Genomic DNA, 19667 nt, shown 5'->3' on the forward strand with positions numbered 1-19667 from the left:
CTCAGATAATTGTGCAGAGATTATGGCACCGAGTCCCTTGACACTGAAATTTAAATAGTCTGTCACCAGATAGTCATCAAAACAACTTTTCTAAGCTCTCTCTTTTTCTGCTGGGGAAGAATTTAGCCCTCAGCATATTCATGGCCATATATATATATATATAAATATATATATATATATACACCCATAGTGCTCAGACTGGGAATTCAGTATCATGACCATGGGCATCCTGATCTCCTGTGTTTGATTTACCTGGAAAGCCCTGGAAATATACTGTCTTGGCCTGCAAACTGGTATATTTTAAAGACAACTTTTATCCCTGTGGTATAAAACACTAGATCCCAGCTTCATGAAGAGGGAACTTTGTAAATGGCTCCCCTTTTTGGCCTTTAATAGATTTTGCTAGCTTTTCAGCCATGATGAATTTGTATTAATGGATATCAATTTTAGAGTGAATTGATCAGATGATGAAAATATTTACTCTGTTGCTTGCAGAAAATAAAATGCTCGTATAAGAGAAAAATTCCCAGTTTTCTATTTGTGTTTTCCCCAGCTACTTTCCCTCTTCCCAACAACTAGGTGAGATGGTGGAGTAGCTGAAAGTGGTCTTTCTGGGCACTTATTTACTAGGGCTTATGCAGTTTGGGTCATATTTACAAAAATATTTGCCATTAACCTGCAAAGAAATTGCTTTATACCATTAGCTGCTGAGGTTAATGATACATATTTTGTGAGAGCTGGAGACATACACTTTGATTTCATAAAGTGAAGATGGCATAAAGCATACCATAACTGCTTGTTTCTTTAATGCTTCATGTTTTAATCTGGCACCAGTTGTTTCTAATCTATAAACGCTCTTCACTTTACCCTCTATGTAGTAGTTTCAAAAGGAGTGAAGGTCACGTAATTATGTGGTCCTTTTGGAAGCCTAGCCACATGACATCTCAATAACATCCTGTTGCAATGGACTCAACAGGCTGAGCATAATACAACAGCCTTTTCCCCTTTTACCCCTTTTGGCTCCGAAGTCTATGCCCTTAAATTGTCTATAAGAAAAGAAGGCGGCATGCATTCAACTGCTGCCTTTCTTTCTCTACTTTGATGGCTTTATCCAGTGTAGAGACATTGAAGTAGGAACAAGCCCTTGCTGGCAACAGGCTCTGAACCACAGAGCTATGATGGACAGATGAACAGAGACTAATTCTCAAATGTAGATGATAAAATTTGAAGAAAGCAGTTCTTAGATGATTTAAAGTAGGTATGTGATGCATACATTGAGATGAGAGTTTACCGAAACAACCCCTTGTTTCTTTGTGATACATACACATCAGATTAGTTCCAGTATTTAGTAACTCAAAGCCAGTAAACTAGTAATTTTTTCTATACCAGTCCCCAAGAACATGCACCCAATTGCTTCTGTTCTTAATTTCCATTATGAGCTCTTCTTTCAACATTAATTCTGTTATCTTCCTGATTTTCCTAGATCCAATGGTTCAGAATTTTATTTAAAATCTTTGGGTTTTACTGAAATTTCCTATATTGGTTTTAGTCTCAGAAATTACACTGAAAAGTCTGAATAAAAATGGGTTAAGAACCCTATTATTTGGTTTGGTTTTGTTGATTCTTGAATTCAATGGATCTCACCAGGGTAAAAAAAAAAATATATATATATATATATATATATATATATTGCTGTTTCCAGATCCCAGGTTCTAGAAATTAAGCTTCTCTCCCTTTTACTGTGAAATGCCATTCTCAAGTTAAAGTCAGCCCAATTCAATTTCAGATTTTGTAAACCTCTGTCCTCCTGGGAAGACATCCAGCAGCTCTAAATACTGATTTCCATTATAAAGAGACTTTTTTGAGACAAAGAAGAAAAAAGGCACATGCCCCTGCAGTGTTTGCAGTGCCATGACTGTAGCAGTGACCTCACATTACTAGTCCCGTTTCCATCTTACCAGTAGCTCTCAGCAACCCTACAGCTATCACCAACTTGCTGAGTTTCTTCATTATTTTTAAAGGAAAGTCTAGATGATCAGTCCAGTGGGCAAAGGCTCAAAGCTTTCAAAAGACACTTTCAAAAAAGACTTTCAATGGCTTTCAAAATGTTAATTCAGGTGCATTGCAATGCTTTGCGTTTTCATCTAGTCCCTATGATTGACATGCAGTTCACAGTCTCATGTTAGTAGATGGAATTTAGGAGATTTAATTTGACATTCAGAAGTTTTAAACTGTTCCACGTAGGTCCCACTGTCCAGAGACTGCAACTCCACAAGCTTTCAGTACCTCCTTTTCTACAAGGGGGCAGAGTACAAGAGCATCTGCAGAGTAAATCCCATATTCTGTTTAGTGTGAAGGTTTCACGTTCACTTAACACTGCTAATGCAGGTTTACCCCAGGAGAAATATTAACAATAACCTTTGAATTGTAATTGCTGTTAATTGTTTCTCTCCCATGTTACTTCCCAGGAACTCTAGCACATAAACAAGAGGATGTGATATCTTATACCTTATTTGTAGTGGTTAAATTTAGAAAAAAAAAACAAAAAACAAAAAACAACAAAGTCCCTAGAGCTGGAAAAAACTCTCAGAGAGAATGTACCCAGCTTCTTCCTATATTTGCTATTCTAAAGAAAGACCTTCATGTCTGCAATAATGATGCTGAAGGTCAGATATGATATCAAGCATCCCAGAGATAATGTACAGTAATTTATTTTCGTTCTAAAGGATTAATTATTGACATGTTCAGGGTGAGCTAATAAACAGGGAGCTTGAGGTTTTGTGACTGATTATTTACTTGGGCATTATCTCAGATCTTTCCTGAGCAGGTAGGTTAAACAGGGAGTCTCTCGTTCAGTCCTTGAACAGGAGTTTAAGATATTCTATAATTAAGATTGCAACTATGTTTTCATTTTAAATTAGATCCTGACATTTTGTTAACATTGCTAGAAAGGTCTTGCCTGAGTTTAAACATGCATGTCATCTATATGGGGGTGGGGTAAGATGGAAGAGTAGGATAACTTGTTGCTAAAATTTGATGTGGATTAGAATAGGCAATTTTGACATTATGCAGTCTTTTACAGTTTAAGGACTTTGACCTTTCGGCTAAATCTTATGTCAGTCTTTAGTATCTTAGAAGCACAGAACCTTCACATTGGTTTTGCTATGCATGTTTGACAGCAAAAGTAAACACATCTAGCATTTCAATTTGCTAGATTATGTATTTGCAAATTCCTCCCTTGCAATCACTGAACGTTAAATAGACTTTCTCAGGTTTGCTTTGTTTTGCAGTTGTAGCAGGACAAGAGAAAACGGGTTATAGCGAGGGCTGAAAGGAGGACATGGGGCAGCACTGAAGAGAAGACACATGGCAAACAGCTAGATGAAGGAAGGGACAGTTGGAAGAGTATCTAGAAGAGGAGGTAAAAACCGTCAGGAATGCTGGAAAAAAAGGCTCATGGAAAATATGAGTTAACCACATCGATGTTCAGTAACAGGTATTAAAATCTTTGGCAGGTCTGTAAGATCACAGGTAAGGTAATTTGTATTCCCCCAGCTCATAACCTCAAAAATCCCAGGCTTCAGAATCAGCTGATCAGCTCAATGTTCATTTCCCAATCTATAGAAACTTCCTTTCCCAACGTGAGTTTTCATTTCAGGATGCTGCCAATGTTTTTGTTAGTGCTTTACGTAGAACACAGATTTAGAAATAGAGAGTGCTGAGTTTTACTCCTGATCTGTCATGACTCCCTGATGAGCCTTGGGCTGCTCATGTAACCTTGCTCTGCCTCATACCCTTTCAGGAAAGCAAAAATCATTAAATATGCCACTTTTGTACATGGAAAGGAAAATATAAACAGTCATTATTGTCACTGTAAGGGTTTTGGCTTTCTTTTCCTAAAATGATGTTAATGTATCAGTTAGACTTTATTGTAAGCTTTGCGGTTTTCTTTCTGAAATCTGAGTAAGTTTTTGGGGTTTTTAACGTGCAAAGGAATAAGGGAAGAATAAGAAAAACCCAAGGGAATTAAGAAGAATGAAAACTGTAGATAGACAAGGTTGGGTTTTTTCTCCTCTTTGCAAGGCTATACTATTTTTCAAGTAGTTGAGATTTTTTAAAATAGCCTAGAGATCTTAGAGCAATTGCCCCTCATTAAAATTAATGTGGAGGTGGCTCTTTCTGAACTGACTGGGGTAAGACACAGTGATTTCACCGTCCTGGGTTCAGCTTGTGGCTCTGCACTTCTATTTTCTCTCAGTGCTTTTATCTGCTTTGAGTAGTAGGCTTTCTAGGTAAGAGCTCTCAGTTGCAGAGGGCCCACCAGAGCGTGGATGCTTCTCAGCTGGGGATTTCTCGTGTCACTACAATGAAAATAAAGATGAGTCGTAACTCTGAGGTGTGCACACAAACTCCCTTGGCTGCTACACCATTACATAGTAGTTGGGTTGAAAACAGAATAACACATCTCTTTACTCATATCAAATAACAATATTACAGAAAACTTCCTCTAGGAACAGATGAGATGTGTTCTTCAGATGAATGAAACCCACTCTGTAAGGACTCGGCAAAAGAAGCCAGGTGGCTATATCATTATGCTGACAGACTGAATGTATTAGAAGTTCTCCCTTGACCTACATGCTCTTAATGAAAGGTTTTATTTCATTCCTCTGCACACACAGGCTTCTGTTGCAGTCTCCCTTGAGAGAGCTTTGCTTACCTCCTGGAGTCTGGGAAACATTCCCCTGCTCTTTGCACATTAATCTGCTCTGGAGGACCAGAGGTCCTCATCAAACTGCTCTGCCCTGTAATGCTTCCCTGAATGCCTGCTTTCAAAACAAGCCAAAAAGGGAAATGATTGCTCATTCCATCAGAGATTCTGGCATGTTACATCAAACAAGCAGGGCATGTGCAGAACATACATGTTTCAGTAAGAAAGAGATGTTAGTATCAGGTTAACCTTGCTTTCTACTTGAGATCTGTGTATAAACAGGCACAAGACTGGAAAAGGGCAGCAGTTAGCCATTTTGTGCACAAGCATGACAAACTACATCTTTTTCACTTATCTTAGTCACTATCATTGTAAGAGGGAACCTATGAACTTCATATTGCCTTTCAGATGAGGATTTCAAAGTCTTCAGTAAATATAGATTTGCCATCATCATCTCATATCAATTCACTCTTGACAAGAAGGCAGCTTTTTTTTTCACCAAGGAATGGAATTACTAGTCTGATAATAACATCTTCACCATGGTACAGGTACCTTTTTCTCAAGCAGCGTGTCTGCTATTTGAAATTCCAAGTAGTTAAGCTGCATGCAGGGAAGAGAACCAAAGTGACCCAAGAGTTAGTCCACAGTGTTGTCTGTAATGATGGGTGAAGATGTTTTGAATCTTTTCTTCCTAGAGTGATAGTAGCACACCTCAGCCTTTCTATGCTTGTTTATTTAAATCCAGAGCAACAAAGGAGAAGCCCACACTGGGTCTGATGACACTTCGCAACGATCCACAAGTGGAATTTTCCTTTTGGCCCTGTTCAGTGATGGATTTGTATTCCATGTTGTGAGACTGTATAAAGTAAATAGTTTTTACTACACAGAGAAACAGTACTATTTATGTAACTGTATAATCCATAGTCCTCAAGTGACAACATGTGCTTCAGTATTTGCTGCTGCAAGATAGCTGGCCCTGTGTTTTGGAAAAAAAAAAAAAATTGAAAGCACAATTTAGCCAGTCTTTTATGAAAAGCCACAGTGGTATACTAAAGCCAACAGTGAGCTGAAGAAGGGGCACTGGTTGTCTCCCTCTGACCGTGCTAGGGCCAACCCTGCACATCACAGGCATGATTTCAAAAAAGACCAACAGCTTTACCAGCATGCATAGGCACCAAACTCATGCTTACAGAATTTCTGTACTTATTTATTCAGGACAGGGACAATTCAGATCTGAACACTGTCACTTCAGATCATCAACAGAATTGACACAGGTAACGTGCTCGGAGCATGACAGCTGCATGTCACAACTCATCTAACAAGCCTTCAACATAGCCATGCAACACAGCTAATTCTCTTCATAAATTGTCCAACTCTTCCTGATTACCAGCAGCATTTAACACATAATGCAAAGCAGAATTTGGCCCACCAGGGACTTTTAGCACCTGTTTGGTACGACACACATGATCTTGCAGCCATTCCAGACTTGGCCCAGCAAAACACTTCCCCTTGCATGTTGCTTTAAACGTATTTGTGATCTAGTGAAGGGAACTACTTGTGCTGAAGTTTGAGCCAGCAGTGAAGTGCTTTGCTTGCTTAGTCCCCACACAGAACACCCACCAAAGTAATTAGACGGGATGAGTAGAGGGCTAATTGCAGTGTTTCAGTTTATAGCTATCCCCTGTGTGATGCAGTGTGTGCCTTTAAAAGCATTGTTCCTTGTACTGAAGTATTTACCACAATATTCACACTTCAAATGGGAAATAATGCAACTATGGAGGCAATAATGCAACTAGCGTGGGTGGTAACCAGCTAATTCTTCTTACACCTACAGCATATTTTGTTCCAGAAGATCATATTAATGCTATTATGGGAATTATGAAATTGTTATAATGGGACCTGCTAGGCAATATTATGCATTTGGAAACTTAAAATAGCAATGACCGTCCTAAATTTTCACTACAGCCACTTTTCTTCTTCAATTCAGCCTGCTGTCTCTCTGCAGGCTTTCTGGTTTAATGACTGTTCATCCTTTCATGTTAACAGAAAAATACTAACTACCGGATAAGGGAGTGTATGTGTGTACCAGCAAGATCATTAGTCTGAATAAATGTGACAGCAAAGTTGCACGAGAAATGCCACAGTTAGTGGTAAGCACAAACTACAGCTTTGGGTGTGAAGTACTGTAATTACAAGGGATGGAGAAAGCTCCGCAGTTTTTATCCCCACAGAAATCGATAGTGGTGCAGACTGCTGCTCTTTGCTCAAGCAGGGGCAGTCTGATGAAAAAGCTTATTGATTTATCCAGCTGATGCTACTGAAGTGAATAATAGACTGGAAGAGAAAGGGCTTGTAAATTAGACTCATTCAATCCAGTATTTTCCAGGATTTCTTTTATGTACAGATATATATAGAGATGTATATTTACAAATGAGTTTTTGTCAAAGCAACAGCCTACTGACTCCTGGTAAGAGGGTCTGGCTACTAATTCTTTGACCTCAGCTACAGCCATGGCACTCAAGTCAACCTTCAAGCTCTCACTGAAGACTGACACTAAGGAAGAAGCACCAGGGCACCTAGGAGCAGGATCTGGCTATGGTGCAGGTAAGCAGCAGGCCAACCAGCTCCCAGAGGTCTATGGGCACAGAGGAAGGGTGGCTGTGGCTCCCTCCATGCCACCTGTGCCATGCCAGACCCACTGCCATGAAGGCACTGGAAAAGTCTGTTGTGGATCCACGGGTCACCAGGCTAGGAGAAATGTCAGTTCCAGGCCAGTGCCCATCAGCCTCAAATAATGTGCAAAGAGCCATGATGTTTTAGGAATGAAAGGAGTCCTGTGTTTCTTCCCAGCTCAGCAGGCAGATTTGCTATGAGTGTAGATCCACACTCACAAAAATGTAAGTGTTCAGTTTCATTTTGCATAAACTGAGAAGCAGAAATAAAGAGAGAGAGAGAGAAAGGGCAAGCAGCAGGCACACTGCCACCAAGTATGGCAAATCAATCTTCTCAGCAGTGATGGATCGAGGAGCAGGACTGTAAGTTTTACAGGTATATGACACCCCACGAGTATAAAGACACCATTAAAACACTGCCATTAAATTCCAACACTGAAGGATTATCGCGGCCCCTGGAGCCAAGTAGGTCAATATGTGACTGTATATTTTTCTTTAACATTTTTTATATAGATATATATGAAGCAGAATAGGATTCAACACAGCTTCACCCTCTCTCCTGCTGAAGACCTTTGCTTTATACTCAGTATCCACTTTCACAAATAAAGTGCAATATACCATCAACAGATAAATGAGATCCCTACAGGGCTTTTATTCTGCTGTACCATTATATCTACTTTTCCACAAGATTTTTGCTTAAATAGCTCTCTTCATGCATGTACACAAAGATGACATACACCTGTCTAAATATATAGTCTGATAGTGAGGAACTCTACTGTATGGAGAAATGTATCTTTTCTTCCTAATTTACCATAATGACTTATTCACACTGCTGGAGCTAAGAGTACATTAGCTTCCCCACGACAAAAGTCAACAAGGTGTTTGTGATACAGGAAGTTGTGGCTGGATTTTTATTGTTTTCTATCTTTAGAAAAGAAAAAGAGAGGAGCTCTGAATCTCACCTTTCTGTCTTTCCCATAAAAATGAATGTTTTGAGGAATTACAGCTTTATAGGCTGCTGACATTGACTGATAGTTTTGAACATGATGAAAGTGTTTGTGCAAGGCACACCGAAGAAGCCGTTTTTCTAAATCTGGCAAACCTCAGAACAAATGGCCATGCTGTGCCATAGGGTAGCTCAGAGATTGCTGCCAGCGCAGTAGCCACCTCTATGGCACTTATTCAAGAAACAGACCTATTTATTAGCTAGCAGTGTCACTTCTCTGTCATCGTGACTATTTCAGTCAAAAGTAACCTGTCTCAGAGAACAAAAATTCCTGACTCTTTTTTAATGAGAGAACTCAAAGAATTTTATGATCTCAACACAGATACCGGATAGTTACAGCCACAACTCTTTGGTCAATGGAGAGCTGAAGCTTGACAGAGAAGTACTGCAGAGAGACAGGGTGAGGGAACAGGAGAGGGGTGTATGAGGATTTTGGCTTTGGTTATTGTGCTAATGAAATGTAAAAGGAAGTTTCAGTGCACCAGCAGAACAGAAAGGATCTCATTTTTGAAAAGGGATTGGGTGCAGAGAATACTAGTTGTTCATCAGCATATGTCTGAATCATTCGGAAAGCCTGCTTTTCTTTATTTCTCACTCTTATTAGTCACAAAGGCACCACCATGCCATGAATAGGTGCAGGCAGAATAGACTGCAGTGCTAGAGCTGATCTTCAGGAGGCTGCATCATGCTGATAACTATATATGAAGTCTGCATAACCACTGCATAGATACATGGTACCTCTTTCTACTACTGGGCACCTGAAATTCAAAAAGGGGCATAACTATTACGGGTAGAAACACATGCACCCACCACTCCTGACAGTAAGAAGCCACAAGCTGATCTGCTTTGCCAATTTTACTCCTTTGAAAATGCTGGTTTTGCCCTAAACCCTCTACTTTTCATGTCCATTGCCGTTATGAGTCACTGCAAAGGCTTCCTGGACAGATGCTGAACCAGTGTTAGAGAGAAGAGCCGTTTGGTGGGGAGGGCTGCGGGGAGAGGGATCTGTTATGAGACTTTCTAAATCTTCACTGCTCAGCTTCACAAACCTTAGACAGCATTACATTCATCTTCAGGGAAGAAAATTGGTGTGTCCAGACCGGTGAGAACTCTTAACAAATTTCTTCATCCTACAAACAGTTCTGTGACTTTAGGTCATTGATGCTGATCCACAGCTATTGCAGGTTTTTCTGCGACCACACACATCCCAGATCCTAGAGGCGTCCCAGTGACACTTACCCTGCATGCAGAGCCCATCAGTACAGTTCTTGGACTGCAGCACAAGCCCCTCGCAGTCCTTCCCCCCATTCTTCGGCGCCGGGGCTGTGCACTCCCTCCTTCTCCAGTGGGTGCACTCCGTGCCACAGGTGGACCACTTGCTCCAGGATGTCCACTTGCCATCCACTGAGACAAGGAAAGGACAGGAATTGTTAAAGGGTACACAAAAGTGAGACCAAGTGAAAGTGATGCACTCCTTGGCACAAGCCGGCCTGCAACCCACGGACATTCCTGGCAAGGCAGAAGGATCATCAGTCTGCTCTTCTTAAAAAGTCAGTCTGCTCTTCTCAAAGTTCTATTTCTGGCCTGTAAAAGCATTCACTCTCCCTCCCCTTTCTCTCTGCCCAGCCCCCATTTCTGCTCTTTCCTCCCCTTTTTTATAAACTTGTCAGCAGTTTATCTGTGCTTGAAGTGTACAAGAAAATGAGTAACAAGTCAGGAAACTGTGATTTTTTAATTTTTTTTTTCATGTTTTAACACAGAAGTTAAACTTGGCCAGAAATTCTTCTTTAGTAAGAAGATATTTAATATTAGATATTTTCTATTAAAAGAAATATCTAGGGGTGCTGATCTATTTCACATGAGCAGAATCAGGAATGTGTTTAGCACCTGTCAAAATCCCACAATTTTCAAAAGCACTAAACTGAACAGCCAAAGAAAAAACGATGGCATTGTTCCAGTGACAGAGCCTGAGCAAAGTCTGTCACTTGGAACAGGGACCAGAGATGAAATTTCAGCTTTTCAAGTTCCACCCTCCACTAAGACCTGGAGTTGGATGGCCAAGCTTCAAAAGCTGAAGACATCCTTACTGCCATTGGTTTGAGTGGGACTGCAGCAGTAGGAAAGCACTGGGCAATAGCACAGATGGCAGAAAAGCCGCCAACTACCTTGCATGGCCTGAAGCAATTTTCTATCTTTCAGAAGTTCATATTTAAATACCTTTAAAAGGTATGGATACACATCTCTGTCCAGTATAAATGTCTTTGTATTTGAAGTCACGTAAACATGTGACTCAAATTTAACATCCACATCCCAGATGTTTCACTTGCTGCAGCAGCTGGACTGAACAGATACTGCAAATATATTTACATCACAGTTGCTTTCTATATTCAAATTCCAGTCCTTTTCCAGAGCTTTCAAACTTTATCTCCTACAATTTGAAGCTCACAATGTTCCCCAAATCCCCTGAATTACTAGGGCTGAGACACCAGTGCAAGCTGCATGCAAAAGTAGGGCTGAATCCCTTGCTGCTTGATATAATGTGCTCACTATTTTATCTCCTTACATAATACAATTCCATATTCATTCACTGAAATGTTGGATTTATTATTAAAGAGAAGGAAGCTTTTGTAACTAATAGTGTTCTCCTGAAATGACTCGTGACAGACAAATTATTTATCTAGGGCTATGTGGTGTTCATACTAAACCTGGACACAGAGTGGTGCAAGCTATTTTCTGAACACTCTGGCCCTCGCAGAAGGCACCACCATTGAGTGGGGCAGGGTTGGTGCAGGTCCTTGTACGCTTCTGAAAGCCTCTCCCACATCGGCTGTTACACACTGACCACTCAGTCCAGGTAGACCAGCCTCCGTTCACTGAAAAGCAAGAGAGAAAGAGATTATGATTGCATAAGCAAGCCATCTTGCTCAGCCCAAAAGGTGCCACTGGTTCTGTGTCATGCGGTCTCCAACAGCAGTCACAAGTGATGGCTGGGAAGAGCATGAGAAGCAGCACTGAACAGACACAAACCCACATCTCCAAGGTACCTGAATGTACAGCACAGCAGAAGTCATTGTACAAGTCGAAGAAATGCTGACTATGAATGAAAACCACCATTTGATGACTGTCAGGGCTGGCAGATGACCTGTCTTCTGCTGAAAACTGACCTGACTGAGCACAAAGCACCTGATGCCTTGTGTATGGCCAAGATCCCTGCAGGTTCAGAAAGCACCCACAGCTCTGCCAGCCAGGAGCCTGCCCCCCGAAAGCTTCCAAAGGGAGTTAACCTGCACTCCAGCTCATTCTTGGATATACTCATCATCTATGCATGCTGACAGACCCCCATGCTTTGATTAGAAATTGATAATTTTCTTCTCTTTTCAGAATGTGATTTCAAGATGTCAGGACAACTTCACTCACCCCTTTGTGGACACAGCTGGTGCATATGAAAGTCCCAGCACCTCCATAACAGATAAGTAAGCTGTTCAGAGTGAACTCACATGAAATGTGTTTTTATTATTGGACTGTTTATCTCTGGGAAGATATTTTGCTACTCTCTTTTTCACCCACCTCAGTTTCTGGGATAAACAGGTGGATGAAGAAGGAGCTGCACTGCTCTATGTAATAATGTCATTGCCAGGGCATGGATAACATACTAACTGCTCAGATTCTCTAAACCCAAATGTTTCTGACATGGCAGAACTCTTAAGAAGCTCTAGTAGTAAAACCCATAAAGATGGCTGCTCCCCCGCACATCTCTTGACTGCACCACTGAAAAAATACTGTATATGTATGAGGAAGAGTTGCAATATGCCTACATCTTTATGTCTCTGCATTCATCACAGTTACAAAACACAGTGCTCTTGGCTTGGTCCATTCCTTTATATCACAAACACTGCTAATCAACTCAATTCAGTCAGTTTTCTATAAAAACTGATCTAAAAGGCCCTCATTGTAACTTCAGGGAAGCAACTGCTTACAATTAAATCCAACTGCTACCCTGAATATGAAATGAATATTAGGGATAATCATAGGGATTTTTTCTTACTCATCTATCCTATAATTAAGCTGATTGTAAGGAACACCAGGACACTCAGCTGGCACATCATCAGAGCAGGTTTTGTTCTGGTGGGTACCCCTGCCTGGGATGCACCGGGGCAATAACTTTGCAGGGTCAAAGGCTTGGAAGGTGGGGCAGAGCTGCAGCGCAACACAGGCTGGAAGAGACCCCAGGAGGGCATCTAATTTGGCCAGCCAAAGCATGGCCAGCCTCAATATTCTATCAGGACTGCGGATGCAGACACAGGATAATGTTATCTCATGGTTTGTATTCCCCTGATGTATACTTTTAAGCTAGGCTGTGTGCCTATGAATGTCGGTCACAGAGTGCTTTGCTACTTTGCCCCTGACATCAGAGTATGTTTTTGTAGTAGACACCAAAAATAAGCTTATTTAAAGAAATACAAGAGATGGAAGATTCTGCTGACCTCTGAAACTCTTACCAATATCTGGAAGAACAAACCTCCTTTCAGCTTTACTTCTGTTTCTGAAAAGTATCACTAAGAATGTGAAATGCATTGGTAGAAAGCAATGCCTTGGGCACTCCTGCTGCATCCAGCCAGTGGGTGTTATGGCAAGGGGGGCAACTGCCTTCTCTTCAACAAGGCAGCCAGCTGTTTGTGTTGGTGCCTGCTCTTCCTTACATGGCCATTGTCTGTCACCAACAAGCCAAGCCATCAGACCTGTACTTCTGAGTGGTTTTGGTGATGAGTCCTGACTGCAGCCCCAGCATATGGCTGCAGGTCAACAGGCAGCGCAGGCGGCCCAGCCTGGACACCAGCCACAGCGAAAGTTGCATACAGACATTTTGCATCCCCTTCCTGTCCCTCCTCTTGCTTTGAGTGCTTGTCCATCCACATGCAACAAGACAAGGCATCACTTACCATAGACGATGACAGTTGCCGTGGTGCTTTTCCTTTTGGCCACAATGTTTTTAGCGACACAAGTGTAATTGGCTGTGTCAGAAAGCCGGGCTTGCTTGATGATCAGGTTGTGATCAATGGTGATGTAAAAATTTCGGTCTTCCACAGGATCAATTACCTCTTCATTCTTAAGCCACTCCACCTTGGGGTTTCAAAGGGCCAGAGGGGAGGCAGTGAGTCAGCGCTGGGTCACACCACAGTGGGCACAGTATCTGTGATTACATTACTCATTCCAGAAAGTGCTACGAGTCAAGGCATTTCACGGAAGACTCACCTGATGCAGGCTGCCAACTGAAACAAAACGTCACAGCAGAAACGCGGGAGAACACTTTCATGCCTACCCTTTCCTGCAGGTGCCCTTCCCTCCCAGCCATCCACACAACAGTTGTACTGCTTTGCCTTGAAAACATTCATGCATTATCAAAGTCTGCCAGCTACTGTACAGAGACAAATAGCTGATCTATGCTTTCAGAGTCTGAGGAAAGGGATAAGAAGGGGTGATACCTTACAACCATATCTACAAACACAAAATCCCCTTGCAACAACAGAAACCCTGAAACAGCAGAGATCTCTACCCATTCTTTTGTATGTCTTGTCTAATTAGGCAGTTAATAATGCAGTAACCTTGTATATACCTGTGCTGGGTCTAACACACTGATGCCATATAGTGGAGTAGGTCACACTAACAAATTACAAACACACCAGTGTTTACAAGAACACATGCACTCACACGTACATGCATGTTACTGCTTTGCGGCAATCAAGATTAAACAAAATAGAGACAGTTACCAAGGAAATAGGGAATCACAAAGACTACATCAGTGCTTATTTTTCCCTTTTCTTTATGTAAGTTATATTTTATTTTAATAAAGCATAATTTCCTTGGTTATACAGAAAAATATTTTCACATGTAATTTTAATCTAGACAATGTTCGCTTTATTGCCTTCCTAAAGAAACACCCTATTATATCCCAGCTGACTGCTGTGAGCCACTCTAATATAATCTGGCTGCAAAGCTAGTAGCTTGTTTTCATTTGAACTGAGCGTGCTCTGAAGGACAGGACTGGGGCCCTGGATGGATGAAAGCCAGGCCTTCATGTCACTGGATCACTTCAGCTTGTGCCCATGATTTAATTAAAGAAAGAAAAACATAAACATAATCAACCCACTGGACCCATAACTGTCAAGACCTGCTCTCAGAATCCCCACTTTTCCAAATACATTTGAAGAAGTATCCAAGCATCGACATACCCCAAAACCAACAGAGAACCTGCTCCCCATCTGAGACAGACGTACAGACCGCCCCAAGACATGGGGAGAAAACTGATGGCCTCTCCCAGTGTTAAACACAGAGGGCTCAATTCATCCCCACACAGAACTGGTCCAAGGCTGCATGACCAGCACTGGCAGATGTGGGCTTGGATTCAAGCTGCTCACTATCCACTGCCCATCTTTAGCCCTACTTTAAGCAGCTCCAGTTCCCCTATGCCAGTTTGGGTTGATGTGCATCAGGTGTGAGCTGCTTCCAAAGACATACATCTTAGTGGATGCAAAGCCATTGCCCCAAGGAAGGCTTCAGTTAAACCCTCTTTTCCCACAGCAGATCGCTGCAGGATGTGGTAGTCTCACAACTATAGATACTGTATAGCTTAAACTCAGTGGTGCAAAAAGGGCTATGGAAATGGCTACATGTGTCTGCAAGGAACAGGGAAGGAAGAAAAACGACGTAAAACTTTGGAAGCTATGTTTCTGTCACTACAACATTCGTGTTTTACCATGAAATAGACAAGCTCTTAGTCAATAACCTGGTTTTCCTTGCCAGGATGACTAAAATTATTCTTCCTCCTTTCTTGAATCCTAATAGGTATCAGGTATAATCAAGACAGACTGATTCCTGTTCAGTCAACGGCAATATTTACCTCCTTCCTCACCTGCAGGTCAAGCCTGCATGCATTCCAGACTGAAAAACAGGCCAGGAGCTTACCTCTCCACCACTGGCAAGCTGCCACTTAACCCCTGCCTCTCACACAAATGAAATGTCTGTCTTGGGTTTTAATACCATTGTTTATTTCTGAGATGGAGTACAGACTTGAGTCAGGACTCTAAAAGATGCTGCATGCGCTGCCACAGCTGTGTGCACACCACCTTCAAATCCACCTGTATTTTTTCCTGTGCTCTGCACATAGAGAACATCAGGACATCAGTGATGACAGGACTACAGTCTACATGGTCTAAGACTCAGTCCAAAATGTTTCTGGTATGCCCATTCCAAACAAATATTTTAGCAGCCCTTGGCGCTATGCAAGGCTCCATGCTCAAGCATGTGGTTCTCTTTTTCCAGTACTCTGCAACACTTTCCCCCTCCACAAAATTACACACACGCATATTCAGTCTGGGTCTCAACTGATTAGACAAAATTAAAGCTATAAGCATTAAATTGCCTGTCATTCCTGCAAAAACACTGAAGATAGTATAAAAACAGGAGTTGCCAATATCAGGGGGAAAAAAAAAAAAAAAGTACTCTGTATAATTCAGTATACTGCCTCTGGCTCTTCACCAAACCTGTTAGGAAAGCGATCCTTTTCACCTAATGGCTCACAGAATTTGCTAACAATAAAACATTAAGTTTGCAGAAAACAGGACATCCTTTTTTCTGAAAAGTCTGTTTTGCCAGTACATCAGTACTGTGAGTGCATGCCTAAAATCCATCACTTCTACAAGCTACCTCTTTCATATACGTAATTCAGTCTTCTTCTTGTATCCAGATTTTTATGATGTCATGAGTCTGTTCACATTGCAAACTATAATGTCATCAAATCTGAAGGGAGGAGCTGGTGGATGATTTGACAAGACATGGGAATGTCCTTTCACACACATTTTAGCCATCAGTAGAGCAACACAAAAAAGAGTGCACCCCTCCAGCAGTTGTGTTTTCTTACTCAGTCCTTGTAGAAATGGTAACTAATTAAACATACTGCAACATGTGAATGAGACAATTGTTGGTACATATTTTCAGTTACTAACAGTCTCTTTTTTTCAGGTGCAGGTGACTGCAGTGCTCAGCACCTCCAAACCTCGGATTTATTTTTTTGAGGCAATTGGAATGGGTGGGAGCAGGATTTTTCTGTCTTGTAAGTAGGAAGAGATCAGGTATCAAATACAAAAGCGAAGAGAACAAAGCAGATTTATGAATGACAAGTATGCAAACTGTTGTTACAGAAGTTAAAAGCAACAATCTCTTTTGATACCATGTCATTCCCCAAGGCACAGCCCCCTTGCCGAAGTAAGGCTGTTAATCTATGCAATGCAGGAACTGAATTTAATTCCAGTGCCTGAATAATGATGACTGGGAAACCACCACGGCTGGCAGATGAGGGCACCGGACATTTATGTTCCAGAGACCTGCATCCCTCTGGGCAAGCAGGCAGAGAGGCAGCAGGATACCCACGGGCACTTAAAAAGTGCACAAGATGCTTGTCTTCAGGGTCATACCAAATCACGCCCTCATGGCTCCATCTTTCAACTCTCTGGAGGACATTTCTAGAGTAGATGTTTGCTTTTGCATAAATATTGAGGATGCATATTACAACAGTTTGTGAACAAGTACCTAGCTCTATTTATTCAATTAAATCAGGCACATCCCTCCAACTCTTAATAAATGTACAGATGGTTGTGCTTATATGTAGAAAAACCTGGGCATCAGGTTTTCCTTATCATAACAGAAATCATTTAATTGGCAGCAATACTGGCATGAAGGATGGGGTAAGTGTTCCCTCATGGGAATGACAGCTATGGAAAATTACAACAATGTGCAACTTTTTTCTTACATACCAGCCCACATGGAACAAAGCAGGCATGAAATCCCCATTTCTTCTCTTTTAGTTTTCCACTTCAGAAGGTATTTTTGTTACATTTGCAAACTAACTAGCAAGAGAAGGCCCCTCTGTAAAGCTGTGAGTGCAGTGAATGAAATCTTGACTCAGAGAAGCTGGAGGATACCTGAAGACAGCTACCTTTTGGTCAGAGCTCCTTTGTGCTCTGGATGCAATTTGCAGAGCAGTGAGGCACATGGCTCCTGCCAGCTGTGCTGGATCTGCACATCCAGTGCTGCTACTGCACTGGAAAACCTGCCACGAGACTAAGCCATCCCTGCAACCGGCTGAGAAAGCGCATGATCCAAGGTGGCTGTAATTTAGAGCAACATACCTTGTAGCATCTTTTCTGTCATCCTGCTCCCCAGTGAGAGACAGATGTGTTGTCTCTAATTATTCACTGATTGGTATCGGGAGATACATTAACATAATTGGCACATTTGTCCTAATTAAGAGAGGGAACCTGACACATGCCACCCAACATGAAAAGCAAGACCATCAGCAAGAACAGAAAACCCGCAATCGCCACCCCAGCTATACCTTGCGGCTGCAGCCAGACCTGCGCTGCAGGATGTTTCCAGCAGCAGCCTGAAATAAGGCAGCACATGCAGAGACTAAGACTTGCAAAGCCAGACCAGACTTCTGTGCAGAGTAAATGAACACAGGGAACATAAATCACAGAACCGATTACATATGCAGGAAAACCTATTATGGAAGTTAATTGCTGACACAAATTTAGCCGTATCAAGTTACTAGCATTACTAGACACTTAAATTTCTCGGCACACTTGTGTATGAGTGACTGTTTTAGAAACTGGTAAAGCAGAAACACATCTGCTCCAAAAGAAATCCAAGAATGGAAAAGGGATACAAGCTCATCTAGATCCTCTCCTCCTGATTGTATAAGTCATTCCTTACACCTCTTGCAATCTCAAGATGAAAGTCCTGGGTCAAGATGAAAGTCAAGATGAGACCTGGGTCCTGGTCTCTCATTGCCTCATCTGCAGCAGCCTGCCCTTGAGTCATCTTCAGAGCAGGGAGCACCTGCTGAAAATGAAAAGTTTTCCACCCTCTAGACACAGGTAAAACAAGATGCAAACAGCTAGAAGCAGTGAGAGATTTGCCTTAATAAAAGGCAATTTAGGAATCTGGGAGGCAAGACCATTGCACCCCTGCCTTCCTCGTGCCTGGCCGATGCAGCAGGATCACTTTCCATCTGGTGCTGCAACAACACCAGCATTGTGGCTAGTGTTCTCTGCAGCCAGGCCGACCAGTCACGGCAGCACCGCTCACCTTGCTGCAGTCCCTGCTGAGCTTGCGTCACCTCCTACGGCCACAGAGAAATCACAGCTCCCCTGCTTCATCTGAATTGTAACAAAAGACATGCATGCATCCCATACCATATTGATAACAAGGGCACACATACACATGCCAGCAAGAATAAAACATTTGTGGAGATAACTACTGATTTGGACACAGTACAAAATGTGCAAGTGAGACTGAGAAAACTTCAGCAGTTTTCATACAGGCTATTGAGCCAACAGCTATTTCAGGTACCTTTTTGAAGAATGTTACTTGATTTTTGGACTTGGTTTCAAATGTACAGTTTCATCGTAGCAACTACCCACTGAAGAAGATGCTGTCCTCCGTGTACTACTCTCTGGAAACAGATTTTGTACACGTTTAAGATGGGGGGGGGGGGGGGGGGGGGGGAGAGAGAAAAAAAAAAGAGAAAAGGTAGTCTCCAAAGAGGCTGAAATTACAGCTATGAGAGACTGCAAAACACATATTGAGAATGAGACAGCAAATGCAAACTATCATGACATTTTGGTTAGCCGTTGCTACTGCTTCTGCTGCCAGTAAGAGGAATTTGTGTTCCTGCTGTGGAAGCAATTCCTTAACTGCACATATACCCAGCTTTCTGTTTGAATGCTAAAATGTACACAGGGTGTACATACAGCTGCTGGGTGTCTTCAGCCCTATTACAGCTTTGCTTTATACACAATGGGGAAGTGAAGCCTCACAGAAGAAACTTTAAAAGCTGAGGTGGACTGGTAGCAGCAGATGGAGAACTTTATTCCATAAAGCCTCAAATTCAAATACAGATCATGGCATTATTAACCAAACACTACTATGGCTGCCATGTGGTCACCAGGAGTTGCTGGGTTTCTTTCCCTCATGAAAGAGGGGCTTGAGCTGGAGGTCTCAATGAGATGTCTGTGGTTCTTTGGCTGGATGGATAAATGGATCTCATTCTTCAGGGCACAGAGCTATACGCTTTTCAGGATCATTAATTCATAGGGGAAGAGGATGTTGGGAGGTGGCTGTGGTCCCTGAGGATGGTCCCTTTCCCATTCTTCCTGAAAGCTGCGCAGTACCTGTTATACAGGCAACTCCTCCTACCAGCGTTAAAAGGCATACAGGATTTTCT

The 19667-nt window shown here is 42.0% G+C and overlaps 1 protein-coding gene across 2 annotated transcripts in view; it reads right to left on the reverse strand.

Annotated features, from left to right (window-relative positions):
• UNC5C (unc-5 netrin receptor C) overlaps window positions 1–19667 on the reverse strand; it is a 261037-nt gene that overhangs the window by 36926 nt on the left and 204444 nt on the right. For both annotated transcript variants that reach the window (XM_056343746.1, XM_056343735.1), the window contains exons 5-7: window positions 13327–13507; window positions 11092–11259; window positions 9626–9790 (exon numbers count right to left, since the gene is read on the reverse strand). In XM_056343746.1, the coding sequence (XP_056199721.1) occupies window positions 9626–9790; window positions 11092–11259; window positions 13327–13507 (514 nt within the window). The remainder of the gene's footprint in view (window positions 1–9625; window positions 9791–11091; window positions 11260–13326; window positions 13508–19667) is intronic.

This window comes from Falco biarmicus, chromosome 1 (genome assembly GCF_023638135.1).
Source record: "Falco biarmicus isolate bFalBia1 chromosome 1, bFalBia1.pri, whole genome shotgun sequence".
Classification (NCBI taxonomy): Eukaryota; Metazoa; Chordata; class Aves; order Falconiformes; family Falconidae; genus Falco; species Falco biarmicus.